Source organism: Ranitomeya imitator, chromosome 2 (genome assembly GCF_032444005.1).
Source record: "Ranitomeya imitator isolate aRanImi1 chromosome 2, aRanImi1.pri, whole genome shotgun sequence".
In the NCBI taxonomy this organism is placed as follows: Eukaryota; Metazoa; Chordata; class Amphibia; order Anura; family Dendrobatidae; genus Ranitomeya; species Ranitomeya imitator.
Window position 1 is genome coordinate 160,534,452 of NC_091283.1, and position 20,321 is coordinate 160,554,772.

The 20,321-nt window shown below is 45.0% G+C and overlaps 2 protein-coding genes across 3 annotated transcripts in view; both read left to right on the plus strand.

The window, feature by feature from the left end:
• The window catches only part of TRAF2 (TNF receptor associated factor 2), a 136,803-nt gene extending 131,203 nt beyond the window's left edge, over positions 1 to 5,600 (plus strand). For both annotated transcript variants that reach the window (XM_069747655.1, XM_069747656.1), the window contains 4 exons: positions 4,205 to 4,312; positions 4,644 to 4,745; positions 4,909 to 4,947; positions 5,435 to 5,600. In XM_069747655.1, coding sequence (XP_069603756.1) covers positions 4,205 to 4,312; positions 4,644 to 4,745; positions 4,909 to 4,947; positions 5,435 to 5,448 — 263 coding nt within the window. In that variant the 3' untranslated portion in view covers positions 5,449 to 5,600. The remainder of the gene's footprint in view (positions 1 to 4,204; positions 4,313 to 4,643; positions 4,746 to 4,908; positions 4,948 to 5,434) is intronic.
• A 6,617-nt stretch (positions 5,601 to 12,217) lies between these two features.
• Positions 12,218 to 18,780, plus strand: LOC138662265 (lipocalin). Its single transcript, XM_069747661.1, has 7 exons — positions 12,218 to 12,406; positions 13,185 to 13,324; positions 13,443 to 13,519; positions 13,769 to 13,882; positions 13,965 to 14,066; positions 14,415 to 14,440; positions 18,665 to 18,780. Exons 1-6 carry the CDS (start codon positions 12,311 to 12,313, stop codon positions 14,435 to 14,437), a joined length of 552 nt encoding a protein of 183 aa, XP_069603762.1. The 5' UTR covers positions 12,218 to 12,310; the 3' UTR covers positions 14,438 to 14,440; positions 18,665 to 18,780.
• Positions 18,781 to 20,321: the final 1,541 nt, after the last annotated feature.

The window sequence follows — 20,321 nt, forward strand, 5'->3', positions numbered from 1 at the left end:
GTTGTGTGTCAGTGTGGGTTGTGTCTGCATGTGCATGTGTTGTATCTCTGTGTGTGTGTGTGTGTGGGGGGCTGTGTATGTTTGTGTGTTTAGATATCTTGTGAGAATACTGAGTTGTGTATGTATATACACTTGTCCTGCATGCATGTTCTGCGTATATGATGTGTACCTGCTGTGCATCTGTTATATAGCATGTGTGTACTAAGGACATGTATGATGTGTATGTCTGTGACTGTATGATGTGTATGTAATGAGCATGTGTTGTCCAGTAAATGTGTGCTATATATAATGTAATTTAACCCCTTCACCACCTTTGACGTTCATATACGTCAAAGGTTGTATCCTTGCCTTTGATACAATCTCGCACACTGGCAATATAATATGTGGAGGACTATGGGGGATGCATTATAATATATTGATAACTATGGGGTGCATTATACTATATGGAGGACTATGGGGGTGCATTATACTATATGGAGGACTATGAGGAGTGCATTATAATATATTGATGACTATGGGGTGCATTATACTATATGGAGGACTATGGGGGTGCATTATACTATATGTAGGCATTTCGGGGGTGCATTATACTATATGGAGGACTATGGGGGCGCGTTTTACTATATGGAAGACTATGGGGGCATTATACTATATAGAAGACGATGGATGGTGTATTATAATATATGGAGGACTATATGAAGCCAATTATACTATATGGAAGTAATAATATTATTTGGAGGGCTCTGTGGGGGGGGGGGCATAATAATACTTGTCGGGCTATGAGGAAGCCTTTATACTTTATGGAGGGCTGTTTTGGGGACCATTATACTGTATGTAGTTCCTTATGGAGGGCCGTATGGGGCTCACAGCTGGGGATCATACTGTGGCGGGATAGTTGAGGGGGTACAGTAAGGTTATCATACTGTGCGTGTGGAGGAATCATTGTGGGGGGTCATAGTGTTTGCGGGGCACCCGTGTTGGCATCATACTTTATGGGGCAATGAAAGAGGAATCTGGGGGTTTCAATAGGGGGAAAATTACTTTGTAACGGCAGCAAAGTTGTGAGATATGTACCTATGTGATCCAGACAAATTCTTTTTTTGGGGGGGATGGGGGAGCAATAAGAGCTTGTGCTTTGTGGCCCCATGATCTCTTTGTACGCCCTGGTGCAGGATGCATTGTCCTTTTCACAAACATCTCTGCTGGAGGACTGATGGCCCATAACTTACACACCATGTCCAAAGCTGCCCCTAGGTACATACAGGCATTCAGCCATATTTTTCTTGAGTGTCGGTTGTGCTCGCTGCCCTTCCCACTCTCACATCCCTTACTCAACCCAATAGGAAGGCCCCTGCTATTAGCTCCGGACAGCCCCGTGTGCGGCGCTTGTGATCGGCTAAGCGTTTCGGGAGAAGGAGGCGTGATCTGTTTGCCGTGTTTGGACATCTTTTTTCTATTTCTCTAAATTAAAATGTCCACTATTGTCCTCATTTTTACAGTATAAATATAAATTTGTATGAACCAGATTTATTCCTACCGATTTAAACAAATTTACTATGCGGGGGGGGGGCACCGTTCTGCTCTTCGCCTCAGGCAGCACAGAGGCTAGGTTCACCCCTGCTGCCACGCCTGCGCAGTAGCAGCTATCGGTGTGTATAGAGGTCCGATAGCTACTAATGCGCAGGCGCGGTGGACCCATTTTCAAATTGTTTTTTTTTTTGTACTTGCTCAATAACATCAAGAATAGTTATAACTAGGACACTAAATATGCAATTATGCTGCAGCACAGGTGACATTGCCGGCATCGGCCTGCAAAAGGTTTTTTTTTTCCTTCAGTACATACAGGTATTCATTATGTAAACTAGGGGGCAGGTTAGTGAGGGATCAGTGACCGGCCAGCAGTCTGCATTATGAATACCTAATCAGAGCACCACATGAAGACCCCTCACAGGCCGCCCCGGAGCACGAGCATATCATTAACTATATCACCAATTATCATTGTAATCAGTATAACGGCGCCGACCTGACACTGTCTGTATTTTACTGTGCACAATATCCTGCTGACAGGTTCTCCTTTTAAAGATGACACGTTTCTTTTTTGTTTTAGGTAAAAAAAAATATATATATATATATATATTGTCAAAAAGGAAAATGGGTCGATGCAAAATTTGACACCCTTGGAGATTTGTGTGCTCCGATAACTTTCGCCAAGATTTCAGATCTTAATTACCCTGTTAGGGTAATGGCTTGTTCACTTTCATCGTTAGGAAAGGCCAGGTGATGCAAATTTCCCAACTATATAAAAACCCATCCTCCTCTAACCTTGTGCCAAAACACAGCAGCCATGGGTTCTTCTAAGCAGCTGCCTAGCCTTCTGAAAATGGTGGAGGCCCACAAGCAGGAGAAGGCTCTAAGACGATAGAAAAGCATTTTCAAGTTGCCCTTTCCTCAGTTCAAAATGTCAGCTGCTCGTAGGATTGCTAGAGAGGCAAATCAGCGCTCTGGAATTGTGGTACATTGTTCTACTGTTCAGAGACACCTGCACATATATGCCTTTATGGGCAAGTCATCAGACGAAAACCTCTCCTGCGTCCTCACCATAAAATTCAGCATCAGAAGTATGCAAAAAGACATCTAAACAAGCCTGATGCATTTTGTAAACAAGTCCTGTGGACCAATGAGTTTAAAATAGAAGTCTTTGGCCACAATGATGAAAGGTATGTGTGGAGAAAAAAAGGGAGCAGAATTTCAGGAAAAGAACATCTCGACAACCATTAAGCATGGGGGTGGATCAATCATGATTTGGGGTTGTGTTGCTGCCAGTGGCATGGGGAAATTTCACAGGTAGAGGGAAGAATGGATTTAATGACATTTCAACAAATTCTTGATGCAATCATAACATCATCTATGAAAAAAAAGAAAAAAAAAAGCTAAAGTTGAAAATCGAATGCCTTCAAAATCCACAATAGACAACCTCAGAAGGAGCAAGCTGAAGGTTTTACAATGCCCCTCACAGTCCCCTGATCTGAACATCATTGGTGGATCAATCATGCTTTGGAGTTGTGAGGCAGCCAATGGTACGGGGAACATTTCACAGGTAGAGGGAAGAATGGATTTAATTAAATTTCAACTAATTCTTGATGTAAACATAACACCATCTGTAAAAAAAAAAAAGCAGAAGTTGAATAGAGGATGGCTTCTACAAATGGATAATGACCTTAAACACATGTCAAAATGGACAATAGACGCCCTCAAAAGGCGCAAGCTGGAGGTTTACGATGGCCCTCACAGTCCCCTGATCTGAATATCGTTGAAAATCCATGGCTAGACCTCAAAATAGCAGTGTATGCAAGACGACCCAGGAACTTCACAGAACTGGAAGAATTTTCCAAGGAAGAATGGATGAAAATCCCTCAAACAAGAATTGAAAGACTCTTGTCTGGCTACAAAAAGCATTAACAAGCTGTGATACTTGCAAAAGGGGATGCTACTAGGTAGTAACCATCCATGCAGGGTGGCCAAACTTTTGCATCTGCCCATTTTCCTTTTTGAATTTTTTTAAATGTAAAAGATGAAAAAATATTTTTTTTCCTACAATACAAAGGAAATGTGTCATCTGTAACTTTAAGCCTTTTAGAGATCATTTCTTCTTCAACTTGCTTAACTGTTTTCAATAACAGTAATTTTGACCAGGGGCGCCCAAACTTTTCCATGCCACTGTATTGTGTCTCAAACCCTTTACCATTTTCAATCACTGCTTTCTGACAGTGAATGAGAGCCTTTTCTTTTTTTTTTTACTTCCAAAAGGAAAAATAAAAACCTTTACAGACCTACTATTTCTCACAGCTGAGGGCTTTTTAACCAGTGAATCCAGTGTAGACAATCCTTTGGGCTCAAAATACATCAGACACAAAGATGGCTCCTGCCCCGATAGTTAGCTACAATGTTTCAGTACAAAAGAAATGTATCTGGAGTCTGGAACTCACTGAAGATTTTCTACACTGGATACAAACTCTCCGCTGTGGGGTGAAGTGGGTCCACAACGGGTTCTTATCCTCCGTGTTTCAATGCCATGACAGCAAGTAGAGGCCTTGAAAATGGTGAGAATTCCAAACAAACTTTAGGACTTATTTACAGTCACATACAGATTGTTTCGCCCGTCGTCCATTGTTTGCACATTACATCCATGTGTCCTTGTTCTCAGCACGGGGACATGCAGGATCGATGGAGGTGGTTGTGGGAGAGACGGACTATCAGAATTACGCCATATTGTATTACCAGAGGTACAACAGGATAACCCTTAAGCTCTATGGTCAGTATGTGAAACCGCCCACATTACACATCTTTGTCCTTACTTGCTCCATCCACATCCAGAGCTGCTGCCAAAATACAGTACAACCGCATGTCCCTTTAACACTAGAAGTCCCAGAGAGGGGTCATTTAAAATTTCTACCTTTGGAACCTTTGAAGCTCGAAATTTCTGGGACTTCTAGTATTAAACAGTTTAGCTCCACACCTCCCCCATCAGTCATGTGACCTATCTGTACCCAGAATGCACTGCCCCCTGTAACTTTTGCTGTGGATGGAGAAGACAAGGCAGTATTTCCTTTTTTTTAAAGTTGTAATTACTTTTTGTTTTATAGGGCGCAAATCTTCTGTAAGCGACGACGTCTACCGCAAGTTGGATGATCTCGCTGCGAAGCAGGGAATAGATCTTCAGTATATCTACCCTTTCCCATCGTATGGTAGGTGTTGGTGTTACTCTTAGACAACAGGGTGGAGCTTAAATAGGTAGGGTGAGGCTTAGTGACGCAAAGGTTGCAGCATTCTAAATCTGACCCTATGGACCCCAGCAGTCGCCTTTTTTCATTTTACGAGTACTAACAGCGTCATGCTTCTCGTTTGCAGGTTTCTGTGAAACGGCAGATCAGTTCCATATTCTTAATGGTAAGTCATCCCATCTAAATCCTCTCTTATCCGCATAGGCTGTGCAGCTGAATGCAATCTATTGCTCCCTGTTATCAGCCCATTGCAAGGACTGTAGTATTCAATGGGACCAGCGACAGGCAGTGTAAGAACCTCCCTGCACTCCATATGCCACCTCTCTCCAGCGCGGAGACATATATCATATCCTTCGCACTATTATACGCTGCAGGATTTAGGGGCAAAGGCTTATAATATATCACAATGTTAGATGGAAATGTTAAGCCCAGTCCCCATTCTGTGCAAACTTCAAGAAACAGTCCTTTTATATAAATGTGCACAAGCCCCACCTCGCCGTGGCTCCATGTGCAGAAAGCCCAGGAATATACGGCACATATACGACTGTCAGAGGTGGGAGCTGAGCTTAGGGTCTGTGCATGGGCTCATAAATATTTATAATCTATGTCGATTGGTGCAGTGCCCCTTTAATTCTTCATCTTTTCTATTTTAGAAACCCCAAGATGACAGCGGCGTGGATCATTGCTGTATATGCTGGTACCAGCCAGCTATATACACTCTCCCCTGTGGGAGCAGTTCTCTGTGGTGGGAGCGGGGGTAGCTGGGCCCAATGTAATGGTTATTTTCCATTAAAATCATCAAATTACCTGCAAATTTAAGATTTTGCCCACTTTTATGTATGGTCTGGTGCTGGGTGCCATGATAGTGCTGCCCTGCACTGTACTTTTGGCAATCTATTGGTGAACCAGGAGGCCCCGGATGAACAGTGCAGAACACCCCGTCTATCGTTATACTTGTAATACATGGATATGTGATATAACAGCTTTGAATGGATATATAAGTTGCGTGTTTCCTTTAATGGACAGTGTATACTGCTGATTCCGGATAATTCCCAGCAGGACCGGCCCGTCCGCAGCGCTCACAGCTCAAGGCGCTGACACCTGCCCACCGCGGCCTGAATCATCCCCCACTGAAAAACAAACCACGCTTGTGTTTCTGAGAAACTTGGGGTCAGCAAGTGGAGAGGTCCAGACCTTTATCCTGAAGATTCTCTTCAAATCTAGCCCTAGACCCTCTCGGCCCCTCTTTATTCCCCTGCAGGCACGGAGCTTGTATAATTGGAGATGGAATTTGTGGATGCAAGCTGCTTATATAACGTATGCAAACAGATGGAGGGTTCAGGAGGAGGACAGCGCTGTATGACTGGCCGTGAACGCCCCCCAAAATACTAAGTGGGGTGCTGTGACAAGGCTTGACGGGCGAACAATGTGCAACACTAAAAAGAGTCAATGCTCTAGAGTCTTCTAGACCTTAGCTACATATTCAGTGGTGTAGCTGGAACCCAGGGGGACACATGCAAAACCTTTTAGGCTATGTGCACACGTAGGAAATGTGGTGCAGAATTTTCTGCACAAAATCCACATCTCCTGGCAGAATCCGCAGCTGTGGATTTGCCGCGGTTTTTGTGCGGATTTGCCGCAGAATTGATGCAGATTTTATGCAGTTTTTGCCACTGCGGATTTCTATCATGGAGGGGTGCAGAAACGCTGCAGATCCGAACAAAAGAAGTGACATGCACTTCTGTTAAATCCGCAGCAATTCCGCACTGATTTTTCTGCACCATGTGCACAGCTTCTTTTTTTTTACATTGATTTACATTGTACTGTAAATCACAGTGCAGTTCTGTAGCGTTTCTGCGCGGAAAAACCCGCTGCAGAGCCGCAGCAAATCCGCATCGTGTGCACATAGCCTTAGGCTAGGTTCACATTGCGTTAGGGCAATCCGTTTAGCGGAATATGCTAGCGGATTGCGCTAACGCAATGTCCCAAAAGGGATCGCGTTTGGCGATCCCGCTAGCGCAGATACCCGATCTGCGCTAATGAGGGACGGACCTCGGACGCTAAACTAACGGGACATCACTAGCGCGTGCCGAAAATGGCATGCGCTAGCGATGCGCTAGAGATCCGTTAGCACATTGCCGTCAATGGGTGCGCTAACGGATCCGTTGCATGGAGTTAATTGCGACAATTTCGCCATGTAACGGAGTCTGCTAGCGTTAACCCATTAACGCAATGTGAACCTAGCCTTAGTCCAGAATAAAGAGAAAAAAATGCAATCGCACAGCCGCTATACGCTAGACCCTTACTGCTCCAGGGGCAGAAAAATGCACTATTAAAGCCTTTTGTCAGAAAACAAACTAAACAAAAAAACCGCTAAAAAGATTATACCTTGGTGCTGCTTAAGAAAAACAGATCCAACATGATACATAAGAAGAGACTGAAAGCGCACTCACCAGTATATGAACAATCAAAGCGGTTTATTCACATGAGATCATGCGGTGCAAGGAGGGTATGTGAATACAAAAAAGAACCTAGCCTTACACTTCTTCTGGTCTTCCCAGAAGAACCCTTTTGGGTCTTATATAGACTCCAAAACCTGCACCCCTTGTAGTTATAACCCCTGCATGTAATGTAAGTGGTTGCAGAATCAGACCCCAGACCAGCACCTAAAATTAATCAGACCCCAAGGCAGCACCTAAAATTAATCAGACCCCACACTGATGCCTAAAATTTATCTGACTCAGACTGAGCCTCAAAAATTATTTCTGACCCCCAAAAAAATCTAATTCACGATCCAGACCAGAACCAAAAAATGAATTCAGACTCCAAAGCTGCATCAAAAGTTAATCAGATTTAAAATTAATCCAGCCTTCAAACTAGATCCCTAATATTGATGAGACTCCAGGCCTGGCCTCTAAAATTAATTCTGATTCCAAATTAGCCCATAAAATTAATGGACCATAGACTACAGCTCTAATGTTTGTTGGTCTCTAGACCCATAAAATAAATGAATACCCCAGTTTAGCCTCTAAAATTAACCAGACCCCAGACCAGCCTCCTCAAAAACTCAGTTCAACATTGTCATTGCATATTTACTACTTGCACATCCTCATAACTTTGAAGTGCTGCTACACACAGGACCCTGATGCTCAGAGCCCGGACCCTGTATACCAGACATAGGGGGTTGTTCGTGGCCTGCCAGTCGAGTCATTCTGAAAATTTTGTGCAATTTTCCCCCAAAATTTTCCCCAAGATACAAATAGTCAGGGTACTATGCAGCCGCTCTAAAATTGCAATGTACGAAACACAAGTAACAAACCGTGCTCCTAACCGTTCAGTCCCTGTAGCTATGCGGTTGGGCCTTTACCACCCACATTTTGGGAGCTCAGTTCCCATATAATGAGATTATCGGATAACGTGAAATGAGCCCGCTCTGGGGTAAAGCATTCCGGGTCTATACCATTTCCTAGCACAATAGCTCAGCGGTCTGCGCTTAGATTTAAGGGGATCATTTCTACATCCTGCAGGGAACCTGGACTCACCCCAGTGACAGAAATCCCAGGGGGGCACAAATCCTTTTATAATCTAAAGGAAAATTTTATGTAAAGAAGATAATCCTGTAATCTCGGCTCATTTGGGAAGGAGTAGGGGGGAGTTTTGCAGGAAATGTGATCCTGTTTACATCAACCTGGTTAAATAATTGCTGAACGCAAAATATGGCTCTTGGGCCGCATCATAAGGATGGCCAACGAGATGGAAGCTTCCCTACAACATGGAGGAAACACTGGCCATGCAGAGATACGATTGGAGAACTGTCTACTGTATGGAGTCTTAATAGTTCCTTCTAAATCTTCCCCATCACCTGTGAATGTTAATAATAATAAGTAGAAGGAACCGCAGCAACTCAGCCATGAAGTGCAGACCCCGTAATGTTACAGAGCGGAGGGCTGAGGAGCTGAGGGCAGAAAAGTCACCACCGCTGTTCTGACTCCATAACTACAGAACCCAGACCGCCTCTAGTATTACCATCAGCACAAACACAACGCCCGCAGCGGGAGCTTTATGGCCAAGCACAATGCCGAGCGTTGGGTGGAGTGGTGTAAAGCCGCCACCACTGGACTCTGGAGGAAACGTGTTCTGTGCAGTGATGGATCGCACTTCTCTATCTGACGTCTGGTGGGCGAGTCTGGGTTTGGTTAAAGTGAGGAGAATGTTACCCGCCTGACTGCATTGTGGCCGCTGTACAGTTTGGTGAAGAATAATGCCATGGCCTTATCAGAGGGCAGCCTCGGCCCCTTAGTTCCAGTACAGGGAAATCTTAATCTTCAGACATTGTTGACAGTTGTAGCTTCAGCTTTATGGGAACAGCTTGGGGAAGACCCTTTTCGGTCCCCAATGACTGTGCCCGGAACACAAGGTCTGTACAGACATGATGGGGGGGACATCCAAGAATGGAGATTGTGAGACTGGCCTTCCCCAAATGCTCACAAATACTCTTCTGGAAGAAGGGGAAAACATTCCCACAGATATCTCCAAAATCGGGTAGAAATCCTTCCCGGAAGACCCGGAGCTGTTATATCTGCAGAGGGGACGACTCCATATTAACGTCTATAGACGTGGGATGGAGGACCATGAAGCCCCTGGAGGTGAATGGGGCGGGGCACACACTCTTCCCTATGTAGCGTATTATAATGGAAAACCCTAAACCATTTGAAGTGTCAGTACATGGATCATCCAGGATAGATATATTGGAGAATAGGTTTCCGTGCAGAAGGCCAAAGCTATGGCCGGGGTCACACTTGCGAGTGCAATGCTAGAAACTCGTGCATCAATACCGGGCACTGCCGCCGGCACTCAGGACCGGAGTGTGCGTCTACATGTATTCTATGCAGCTGAACGCTCAGGTCCCGAGTGCCAGCGGCAGTGCCGGGTATTGATGCCAGAGACTAGCACAAGTTTCTCGCATTGCACTCGCAAGTTTAACCCCGGCCTATCTCAGGGATCTGGACGCGGTTTTCCTCTACTTCCACTGTGCAGTATCTGGATACATCCATCTTTCCCTGTGATTTGCTGGTTCAGGGTCTGTTACACAATTGCTTGTTATACACATGGGCAGTTAAATAACATGTTTTCCCTCTGCTCTCATAGACAGGCCACAACACATGCAGGAATGTGCCAGGCGCCCAGATTAGCACACAATGATAAACCCAAATGCCCGCAGCCAGGAGGAACCAAACATTGCTGCAAATGTATCTTGCCTATCCGAATAACAGCAAAGAAACGGAACCACTTAGTTCAGGGAGTGGGGAAATACTGAAAACGACGTCCTGCCTTCCCTTATTACAACTGTGTAATTTACTATTGCATTTAAATTACCTTATTCCAGATCTCTGCTCATGGGGGATCCTGGGATGACAGACTGTTATGGGGGATCTGTGGATGACACTGTTATGGGGGATCCTGGGATGACACATTGTTATGGGGGATCTGTGGATGACACTGTTATGGGGATCTGTGGATGACGCACTGTTATGGGGATCTGTGGATGACGCACTGTTATGGGGATCTGTGGATAAAACACTGTTATGGGGATCTGTGGATAAAACACTTATGGGGGATCTGTGGATGACACACTGTTATGGGGATCTGTGGATGACACACTGTTATGGGGGATCTGTGGATAAAACACTGTTATGGGGATCTGTGGATGACACACTGTTATGGGGGATCTGTGGATGACACACTTTTATGGGGGATTTGTGGATGACACATTGTTATAGGGGATCCGTGGATAAAACACTGTTATGGGGGATCTGTGGATGACACACTTATGGGGATCTGTGGATGACACATTGTTATGAGGATCTGTGGATGACACACTGTTATGGGGGATCTGTGGATGACACACTTTTATGAGGGATTTGTGGATGACACATTGTTATAGGGGATCTGTGGATGACACTGTTATGGGGATCTGTGGATGACACACTGTTATGGGGGATCTGTGGATAAAACACTTATGGGGGATCCTGGGATGACACACTGTTATGGGGGAGCCTGGGATGACACACTGTTATGGGGGATCTGTGGATGACACTGTTATGGGGATCTGTGGATGACACATTGTTATGGGGATCTGTGGATAAAACACTGTTATGGGGATCTGTGGATGACACTGTTATGGGGATCTGTGGATAAAACACTTATGGGGATCTGTGCATGACACATTGTTATGGGGGATCTGTGGATGATGCACTTATGGGGGATCTGTGGATGACACACTGTTATGGGGGATCTGTGGAGGATGCACTGTTAGGCTATGTGCACATGATGCGGATTTGTAGCTTTTCCAAACGGAAATGCTCCAAAAACGCAATGGATTACTTAAGCAATGTTAATCAATGACATTCCTGAAGTGTTGTGCACATGATCCGGAAAGTTCCATTCTTAGGCTACGGTCACCCTATCAGTATTTGGTCAGTATTTCACATCAGTATTTCTCAGCCAAAACTATGAGTGGGTCAAAAATACAGAAGTGGTGCATATGTTTCTATTATACTTTTCCTCTAATTGTTCCACTCCTGGTTTTGGCTACAAATACTGATGTAAAATACTGACCAAACACTGATAGTGTGACCGTGGCCTTATTTGCAGCGATGGCGTAAGACTTTGTTTACATTGTTGTTCTGCACAGAACATGTTGTGTTCATAGAACGGTGTTGGATCGTTTCTAAGATGTTTCATTGTACTAAATCCCTATTGGACCATGCATGCTTATTATCGTTGTTCGATATCCTGTGTACTTATCATTTCGGCATATGAGGATAGGTGATGGTCTTATTATGGGCACACCTTATCAGTGTATTTATAACCTAGTGGTTTGTTAAGTGTTTTTCTCCCCTTTTTGTTGTTTACGGTACTTTTTCTCTTTTGGTGATCCCAAAGCGTTTTGCATACTTTTTTTTATCATGTCGGGGGATGTATTATTATTATTATTTATTGTTATAGCGCCATTTATTCCATGGCACTTTACATGTGTGGAGAACACACTTATGGGGGATGTGCGGATGATGCACTGTTATGGGGACATGCTGGATTTGCGTTGTGTTTGCATTATGTGAAGGATGTTCTCGTGTGTCAGGTGTCCGGGGCCTCCGGCACGTCCAGCACATGCACCACATGCAGCATTTACAGAGAGATCAGGATTTCTGCACTTACAGGAACTTTGTTATTCAGTGTAATTAAACCAATGTGATGCACAGCTGGAATAGGCAGAAAAACTGATGACACCTTCCAACCCCTGAGCTCCCCGCCCGCCCCAGTTTCCTCCCCTACCCACTGGGCACATTCCATACCATTCTCTGCAGGGGGCACATTGGGGGGGTGATGTTAAGACTTGCCAGCCCCAGTCCCCGGGCCAGCAACCAGCTGTGGGATTGTCCGCTGATCCTCTATATAAGGGTGGCAGGTTCAGCATCAGCATCAACATAACAGGAGACATCAGAAGACTTTGGGAGCAACCTAGGACCATGAAGGGACTCATGCTCAGCTTAGCCCTCGTCACTCTGTCTGCCCTGTGTGCCTATGGGGAAGTGCCCGTACAGCCGGACTTCCAGGAGGACAAGGTGAGTCACAAATTATATCCTACCCAAAAAAGGGGCATAGCATTATTTACATGGGCTTACAGCAGAGCTGGTGTTATCATTAGGCACAGGTCAGGGTAATCTCACAAGAGCGGTATGTTTACATAGGGCTGCTGGTAAACCTACTGGAACAGTCACATTTAGTGGGTCTGCGTATCCCCCATATGCCAAGCATCAACTAGCACGGTCACTTGACGCGTCATGAAAAAATCACGCCGTAGGAGAAGTTTTAGAACTTTTTAGTGACTCACTGTTCAACATCTCCACTTGCTGTCAGTAATTGGGAACCTGTTTGCTTACAACCAGGTGATAAAACCATGCACCTCCCTGATAATTCTCACAGGTGAAGGTATGTTACACTGGTATCCAGCATCTCTCCTATCCTGATAGTTTGTTACAATGTATCAGTATCAGTCTGGACTTACAGGCTAGATATATGTGTGCCCAGCCTGGATAAAATTGTAGCCAAGTCTCCGAAGACTCTGGTTTTTTTAGCCTCTGGATGTAAATAATAAATGCTCCAAATGTTTGACTGCAAGCAGAGATGTTGACAATGGTGAGGGAGTAGAACACAAGGTCTGTTGGAACGCTGCGGAGCCTTTCATTATACATAGTAACAGTCGTGTTGCTCGTGTCAACCATGCAGTGTTACAGTTCCAAATTGACAATAGGCATTGACTGTTTGCTAGGGATATGGGGGCTGCGGCGGAAGGGTTCATATGGCCATTTTTCCTTTGCCTAACAACCCTTCCTTCTGCAGATTGTAGGGAAGTGGTACGGCATAGGCCTGGCCTCCAACTCTGCCTGGTTCCAGTCCAAGAAGCAGCAGATGAAGATGTGCACGACCGTCATCACCCCCACTGCTGATGGGAACCTTGATGTTGTCGCCACCTATCCCAAGTAAGAGAAAAAAAATCAGGGTGGGCACTAGGAAACCTGGGTTGCGCAATATGGCCACTCTATGGCTCCCTGCAGGGTTGTTAGGGCAATTTATACCCTATTTTTTGTCACTTTCCAGGCTGGATCGATGTGAGAAGCGAAGCATGACCTATATCAAGACAGACCAGCCCGGACGCTTCCTGTCCAAGAGTCCACGTAAGTCCGCACCATGTTGGATATTGCATGGTATGAGTTGGGGACATGCACCAGGAATAGAGGGAACACAGGCATCACATGCGGGGAGATAAGTGGCATACCTGGCACTGCTTGGCTCCAGACATAACTATAGAAGTAGTTCAATTCCTGTGCTAAAATGTAATATCTACAAGAGCTTCAGGGCAGCGAAGACAGGTGAAAATCATCAGGATGTACAGAAATAATGTAGGGTCCGCTTCCTCCTCCAAGGTTACGGCAGTGACCACGTCATCCGTGTGGTGGAAACCAACTACGATGAATACACTTTGATGCACGCCATCAAGACCAAGGGTAGTGAGGTCAACACCATCGTGTCTCTGCACGGTAAGTGCCCCCCATGAGGTCACACGTCAGTGGTCGTCTATGAGATCTTGTGATGTGAATAGGTCTCGCTCCACATTTCCAGGCAGAAACAAGGACCTGAGACCTGAGCTCCTGGAGAAGTTCAAAGAACTAGCAAAGGAGCAAGGACTGACCGATGACAACATCATCATTCTGCCTCACACCGGTAATGTATCATATATTCACCACATGGCGTGCCCGTAATGTGCCGTCACCTGTGCCACTATGTCAATTTACCAGCTATAGAGCTTCCCTGCAGGCGCAACACCCCCATGACAACTATTACATATACGCACATAGATGTCCAGCACCCAACGACAACCTCATAATGACAGCAATAGTAGAACTCCCTAAGTTCCCAGTACTCCCATCTATAGAAATGATTTATGCCCCCCACTGTGCCCTCTTGATAACCATTGTATGTCTATAGCAGTTTCACAGCCATTATGGCCCCATTGCCACCTCATATATAATATTCTGCAATATGATCCGATGTTTTGTTTCCTCCTCACAGATAAATGCATGTCCGAAGTCTGAAATGTGAGTATTACCGAGCGGACAACTGACACCAGCGAGCTGAGAGGGGGGACTATAGGACGGTACAATCTATGGGGACCCCAGTACAAGGCTTGTCTGTACAGTCTATGGGGACCCCAGTACAAGGCTTGTCTGTACAGTCTATGGGGACCCCAGTATAAGGCTTGTCTGTACAGTCTATGGGGACCCCAGCAGAAGGCTTGTCTGTACAGTCTATGGGGACCCCAGTACAAGGCTTGTCTGTACAGTCTATGGGGACCCCAGTATAAGGCTTGTCTGTTCAGTCTATGGGGACCCCAGTATAAGGCTTGTCTGTACAGTCTATGGGGACCCCAGCAGAAGGCTTGTCTGTACAGTCTATGGGGACCCCAGTACAAGGCTTGTCTGTACAGTCTATGGGGACCCCAGTATAAGGCTTGTATGTACAGTCTATGGGGACCACAGTATAACACTTGTCAGTACAGTCTAGGTGGACCCCAGTAAAGGCTTGTCAGTACAGTTTAGGTGGACCCCATAACTCTTGTCAGTATAGTCTATGGGACTCCAGTATAACACCTCTCAGTACAGGGTATGAGGACCCCAGTATATCACTTGTCAGAACAGTGTATAAGGACCCCAGTATAACACTTGTCAGTACAATGTATGAGGACCCCAGTATAACACTTGTCAGTACAATGTATGAGGACCCCAGTATAACACTTGTCAGTACAGTCTAGGTGGACCCCAGTAAAGGCTTGTCAGTACAGTTTAGGTGGACCCCATAACTCTTGTCAGTATAGTCTATGGGACTCCAGTATAACACCTGTCAGTACAATGTATGAGGACCCCAGTGTAACACTTGTGAGTACAGTCTATGGGGACCCCAGTATAAGGCTTGTCTGTACAGTCTATGGGGACCCCAATATAAGGCTTGTCAGTACAGTCTAGGTGGACCCCAGTATAACACTTGTCAGTACAGTGTATGAGGACCCCAGTATAACACTTGTCAGTACAATGTATGAGGACCCCAGTATAACACTTGTCAGTATAGTCTATGGGGACTCCAGTATATCACTTGTCAGTACAGTCTATGAGGACCCCAGTATAACACCTCTCAGTACAGTGTATGAGGACCCCAGTATATCACTTGTCAGTACAGTCTATGAGGACCCCAGTATATCACTTGTTAGTACAGTCTATGAGGACCCCAGTATAACATCTCTCAGTACAGTGTATGAGGACCCCAGTATAACACCTCTCAGTACAGTCTATGAGGACCCCAGTATAACACCTCTCAGTACAGTGTATGAGGACCCCAGTATATCACTTGTCAGAACAGTGTATGAGGACCCCAGTATAACACTTGTCAGTACAATGTATGAGGACCCCAGTATAACACTTGTCAGTACAATGTATGAGGACCCCAGTATAACACCTGTCAGTACAGTGTATGAGGACCCCAGTATAACACTTGTCAGTACAGTGTATGAGGACCCCAGTATAACACTTGTCAGTATAGTCTATGGGGACTCCAGTATAACACCTCTCAGTACAGTGTATGAGGACCCCAGTATATCACTTGTCAGAACAGTGTATGAGGACCCCAGTATAACACTTGTCAGTATAGTCTATGGGGACTCCAGTATAACACCTCTCAGTACAATGTATGAGGACCCCAGTATATCACTTGTCAGAACAGTGTATGAGGACCCCAGTATAACACTTGTCAGTACAGTGTATGAGGACCCCAGTATAACACCTGTCAGTACAGTGTATGAGGACCCCAGTATAACACTTGTCAGTATAGTCTATGGGGACTCCAGTATAACACCTCTCAGTACAGTCTATGAGGACCCCAATATATCACTTGTCAGTACAGTCTAGGTGGACCCCAGTATAACACTTGTCAGAACAGTGTATGAGGACCCCAGTATAACACTTGTCAGTACAATGTATGAGGACCCCAGTATATCACTTGTCAGAACAGTGTATGAGGACCCCAGTATAACACTTGTCAGTACAATGTATGAGGACCCCAGTATAACACTTGTCAGTACAATGTATGAGGACCCCAGTATAACACCTGTCAGTACAGTGTATGAGGACCCCAGTATAACACTTGTCAGTACAGTCTATGAGGACCCCAATATATCACTTGTCAGTACAGTCTAGGGGGACCCCAGTATAACACTTGTCAGAACAGTGTATGAGGACCCCAGTATAACACTTGTCAGTACAATGTATGAGGACCCCAGTATATCACTTGTCAGTATAGTCTATGGGGACTCCAGTATAACACCTCTCAGTACAATGTATGAGGACCCCAGTATAACACCTCTCAGTACAGTCTATGAGGACCCCAATATAACACCTCTCAGTACAGTGTATGAGGACCCCAGTATATCACTTGTCAGTACAATGTATGAGGACCCCAGTATAACACTTGTCAGTATAGTCTATGGGGACTCCAGTATAACACCTCTCAGTACAGTCTATGAGGACCCCAGTATATCACTTGTCAGTACAGTCTATGAGGACCCCAGTATATAACTTGTCAGTATAGTCTATGGGGACTCCAGTATAACACCTCTCAGTACAATGTATGAGGACCCCAGTATAACACTTGTCAGTATAGTCTATGGGGACCCCAGTATAACACTTGTCAGTACAATGTATGAGGACTCCAGTATAACACCTCTCAGTACAGTCTATGAGGACCCCAGTATAACACCTCTCAGTACAGTCTATGGGGACCCCAATATAACACCTCTCAGTACAGTCTATGAGGACCCCAGTATAACACCTCTCAGTACAGTCTATGGGGACCCCAATATAACACCTCTCAGTACAGTCTATGAGGACCCCAGTATAACACCTCTCAGTACAGTCTATGGGGACCCCAATATAACACCTCTCAGTACAGTCTATGAGGACCCCAGTATATCACTTGTCAGTACAGTCTATGAGGACCCCAGTATATCACTTGTCAGTACAGTCTATGGACACCCCAGTATAACACCTCTCAGTACAGTGTATGAGGACCCCAGTATAACACCTCTCAGTATAGTCTATGAGGACCCCAGTATAACACCTCTCAGTACAGTCTATGAGGATCCCAGTATAACACCTCTCAGTACAGTCTATGAGGACCCCAGTATAACACCTCTCAGTACAGTGTATGAGGACCCCAGTATAACACCTCTCAGTACAGTCTATGAGGACCCCAGTATAACACCTCTCAGTACAGTCTATGAGGACCCCAGTATAACACCTCTCAGTACAGTCTATGAGGACCCCAGTATAACACCTCTCAGTACAGTGTATGAGGACCCCAGTATAACACCTCTCAGTATAGTCTATGAGGACCCCAGTATAACACCTCTCAGTACAGTCTATGAGGACCCCAGTATAACACCTCTCAGTACAGTCTATGAGGACCCCAGTATAACACCTCTCAGTACAGTGTATGAGGACCCCAGTATAACACCTCTCAGTACAGTCTATGAGGACCCCAGTATAACACCTCTCAGTATAGTCTATGTGGGCAGGTATTGATTGTAAATTTGCAGACATGTTTGCTCCTGTAAGACTGCGTGCCCACGATCCGGAGTAGCCGCGTTCTAGATTACACGCACAGTGGGTGAGATTTAGGCTATGTGCACATGTTGTGGATTAGGCTTAGGAATTTCTGGTGCGGTTTCTGCCTCTCCTGGCAGAAAACGCATCTGCGGATTTGTCGCGTTTTTTGTGCGTTTTTCTGCGGGTTTTTTTTGCGGATTTGCTGCGTTTTTTACCCCTGCGGTTTTCTATAATGGAATGGGTACAAAAATGCCGCAGATTCGCAAAAAAGAAGTGACATGCTACTTCTTTTAAACCGCAGCGTTTCCGCAGCGGATTTTCCGCAAAGTGTGCACAGCATTTTTTTTTCTCATTGATTTACATTGTACTGTAAATCAATTGTGAATCTGCAGCTCAAAAAACGCTGCGGATCCACAGAGAATCCACAACGTGTGCACATACCCTTACAGAAATCCCATGCCCACTGTGCTCCTATTTAACGCGGTGTACCCTCGCTCGCGGTGCGGGTTTATGAGCTGCAGCACGGCAATTTCTGTAGCGTAGAATGTCATTAGATTCAGTAAATCCGCTGTGTCCAGAACGCTACTACTCCTGATCGTTTACACGAAGCCTAATTGTTTCTGCTTCATCTCTTGGATGTTTTGTTTCATAGTCTGCTTTTTTTTTCAGAGAGAAGACCCAATATCATCAGTGTCCACTAGATGGCGTCTATGTTATAGATGGAGTTAGCTCGCTACCGTAATGTTTGTACAAGTCTGCGCAAAATAAATCGCATGATCCCCGCAGCCGCCTCTGTGTGATTTCTACCCTCCTTCCTGTACTGCACCGAGCACACAAGAATCTGCACACAGTGTGTTTCTGGGGAAATTGAGAGGACAGTTATTAAATACTCTGGGCTACTGTGGGACCAGTCACCTACTTTTACGGCCCACTACTTTTTTGTTTATATTTACGTTACTATGACACTTATACTCTGTGCTGTGGAAACCCCCATCCTTCCAGGCTATGGCCTACATTTTTTCCCCTCCCCACATCCTCATCTACAGCCCCATCCGGACCAGTAATATCAGGAGCTGATGCATTTGCTAACTTGAGCAAGTTCTGCATAGCCATTTTCTGAAATACTCTGCCCTGCTGGAGACCCGGCTTCTTCCACTATTACTCTGTGAGCTCCACTTTGTGTCCATCCTCTGCCACATGCAGCCCTGTCCTTACTGCCATCATTACATAGTTACATAGTTACATAGTTATTAAGGTTGAAGGAAGACTATAAGTCCATCTAGTTCAACCCATAGCCTAACCTAACATGCCCTAACATGTTGATCCAGAGGAAGGCAAAAAAAAACCCATGTGGCAAAGAGTAAGCTCCACATTGGGGAAAAAAATTCCTTCCCGACTTCACATACGGCAATCAGGCTAGTTCCCTGGATCAACGCCCTATCAAGGAATCTAGTGTATATACCCTGTAACATTACACTTTTCCAGAAAGGTATCCAGTCCCCTATTAAATTTAAGTAATGAATCACTCATTACAACATCATACGGCAGAGAGTTCCATAGTCTCACTGCTCTTACAGTATAGAATCCGCGTCTGTTATTATGCTTAAACCTTTTTTCCTCCAAACGCAGAGGATGCCCCCTAGTCCCGGTTTCAGGTCTATGATTAAAAAGATCATCAGAAAGGTCCTTGTACTGTCCCCTCATATATTTATACATTAACATAAGATCACCCCTTAGTCTTCGTTTTTCCAAACTAAATAGCCCCAAGTGTAATAACCTATCTTGGTATTGCAGACCCCCCAGTCCTCTAATAACCTTGGTCGCTCTTCTCTGCACCCGCTCTAGTTCAGCTATGTCTTTCTTATACACCGGAGACCAGAACTGTGCACAGTATTCTAAGTGTGGTCGAACTAGTGACTTGTATAGAGGTAAAATTATATTCTCCTCATGAGCATCTATGCCTCTTTTAATGCATCCCATTATTTTATTTGCCTTTGTAGCAGCTGCCTGACACTGGCCCCTGAATATGAGTTTGTCATCCACCCATACACCCAGGTCTTTTTCATTGCCGGTTTTGCCCAGAGTTTTAGAATTAAGCACATAATTATACATCTTATTTCTTCTACCCAAGTGCATGACCTTACATTTATCCCCATTAAAGCTCATTTGCCATTTATCAGCCCAAGCTTCTAGTTTACATAAATCATCCTGTAATATAAAATTGTCCTCCTCTGTATTGATTACCCTGCAGAGTTTAGTGTCATCTGCAAATATTGAAATTATACTCTGAATGCCCCCTACAAGGTCATTAATAAATATGTTAAAA

What these genes read in the sequence shown, in the direction of transcription:
- LOC138662265 (XM_069747661.1), top strand. Translation starts at nt 12,311, where the DNA reads ATGAAGGGACTCATGCTCAGCTTAGCCCTCGTCACTCTGTCTGCCCTG. An exon ending in CTTCCTGTCCAAGAGTCCAC is followed by an intron (nt 13,520 to 13,768) that starts GTAAGTCCGCAC and finishes TCCTCCTCCAAG; the next exon opens with GTTACGGCAGTGACCACGTC. An exon ending in CATCATTCTGCCTCACACCG is followed by an intron (nt 14,067 to 14,414) that starts GTAATGTATCAT and finishes TCCTCCTCACAG; the next exon opens with ATAAATGCATGTCCGAAGTC.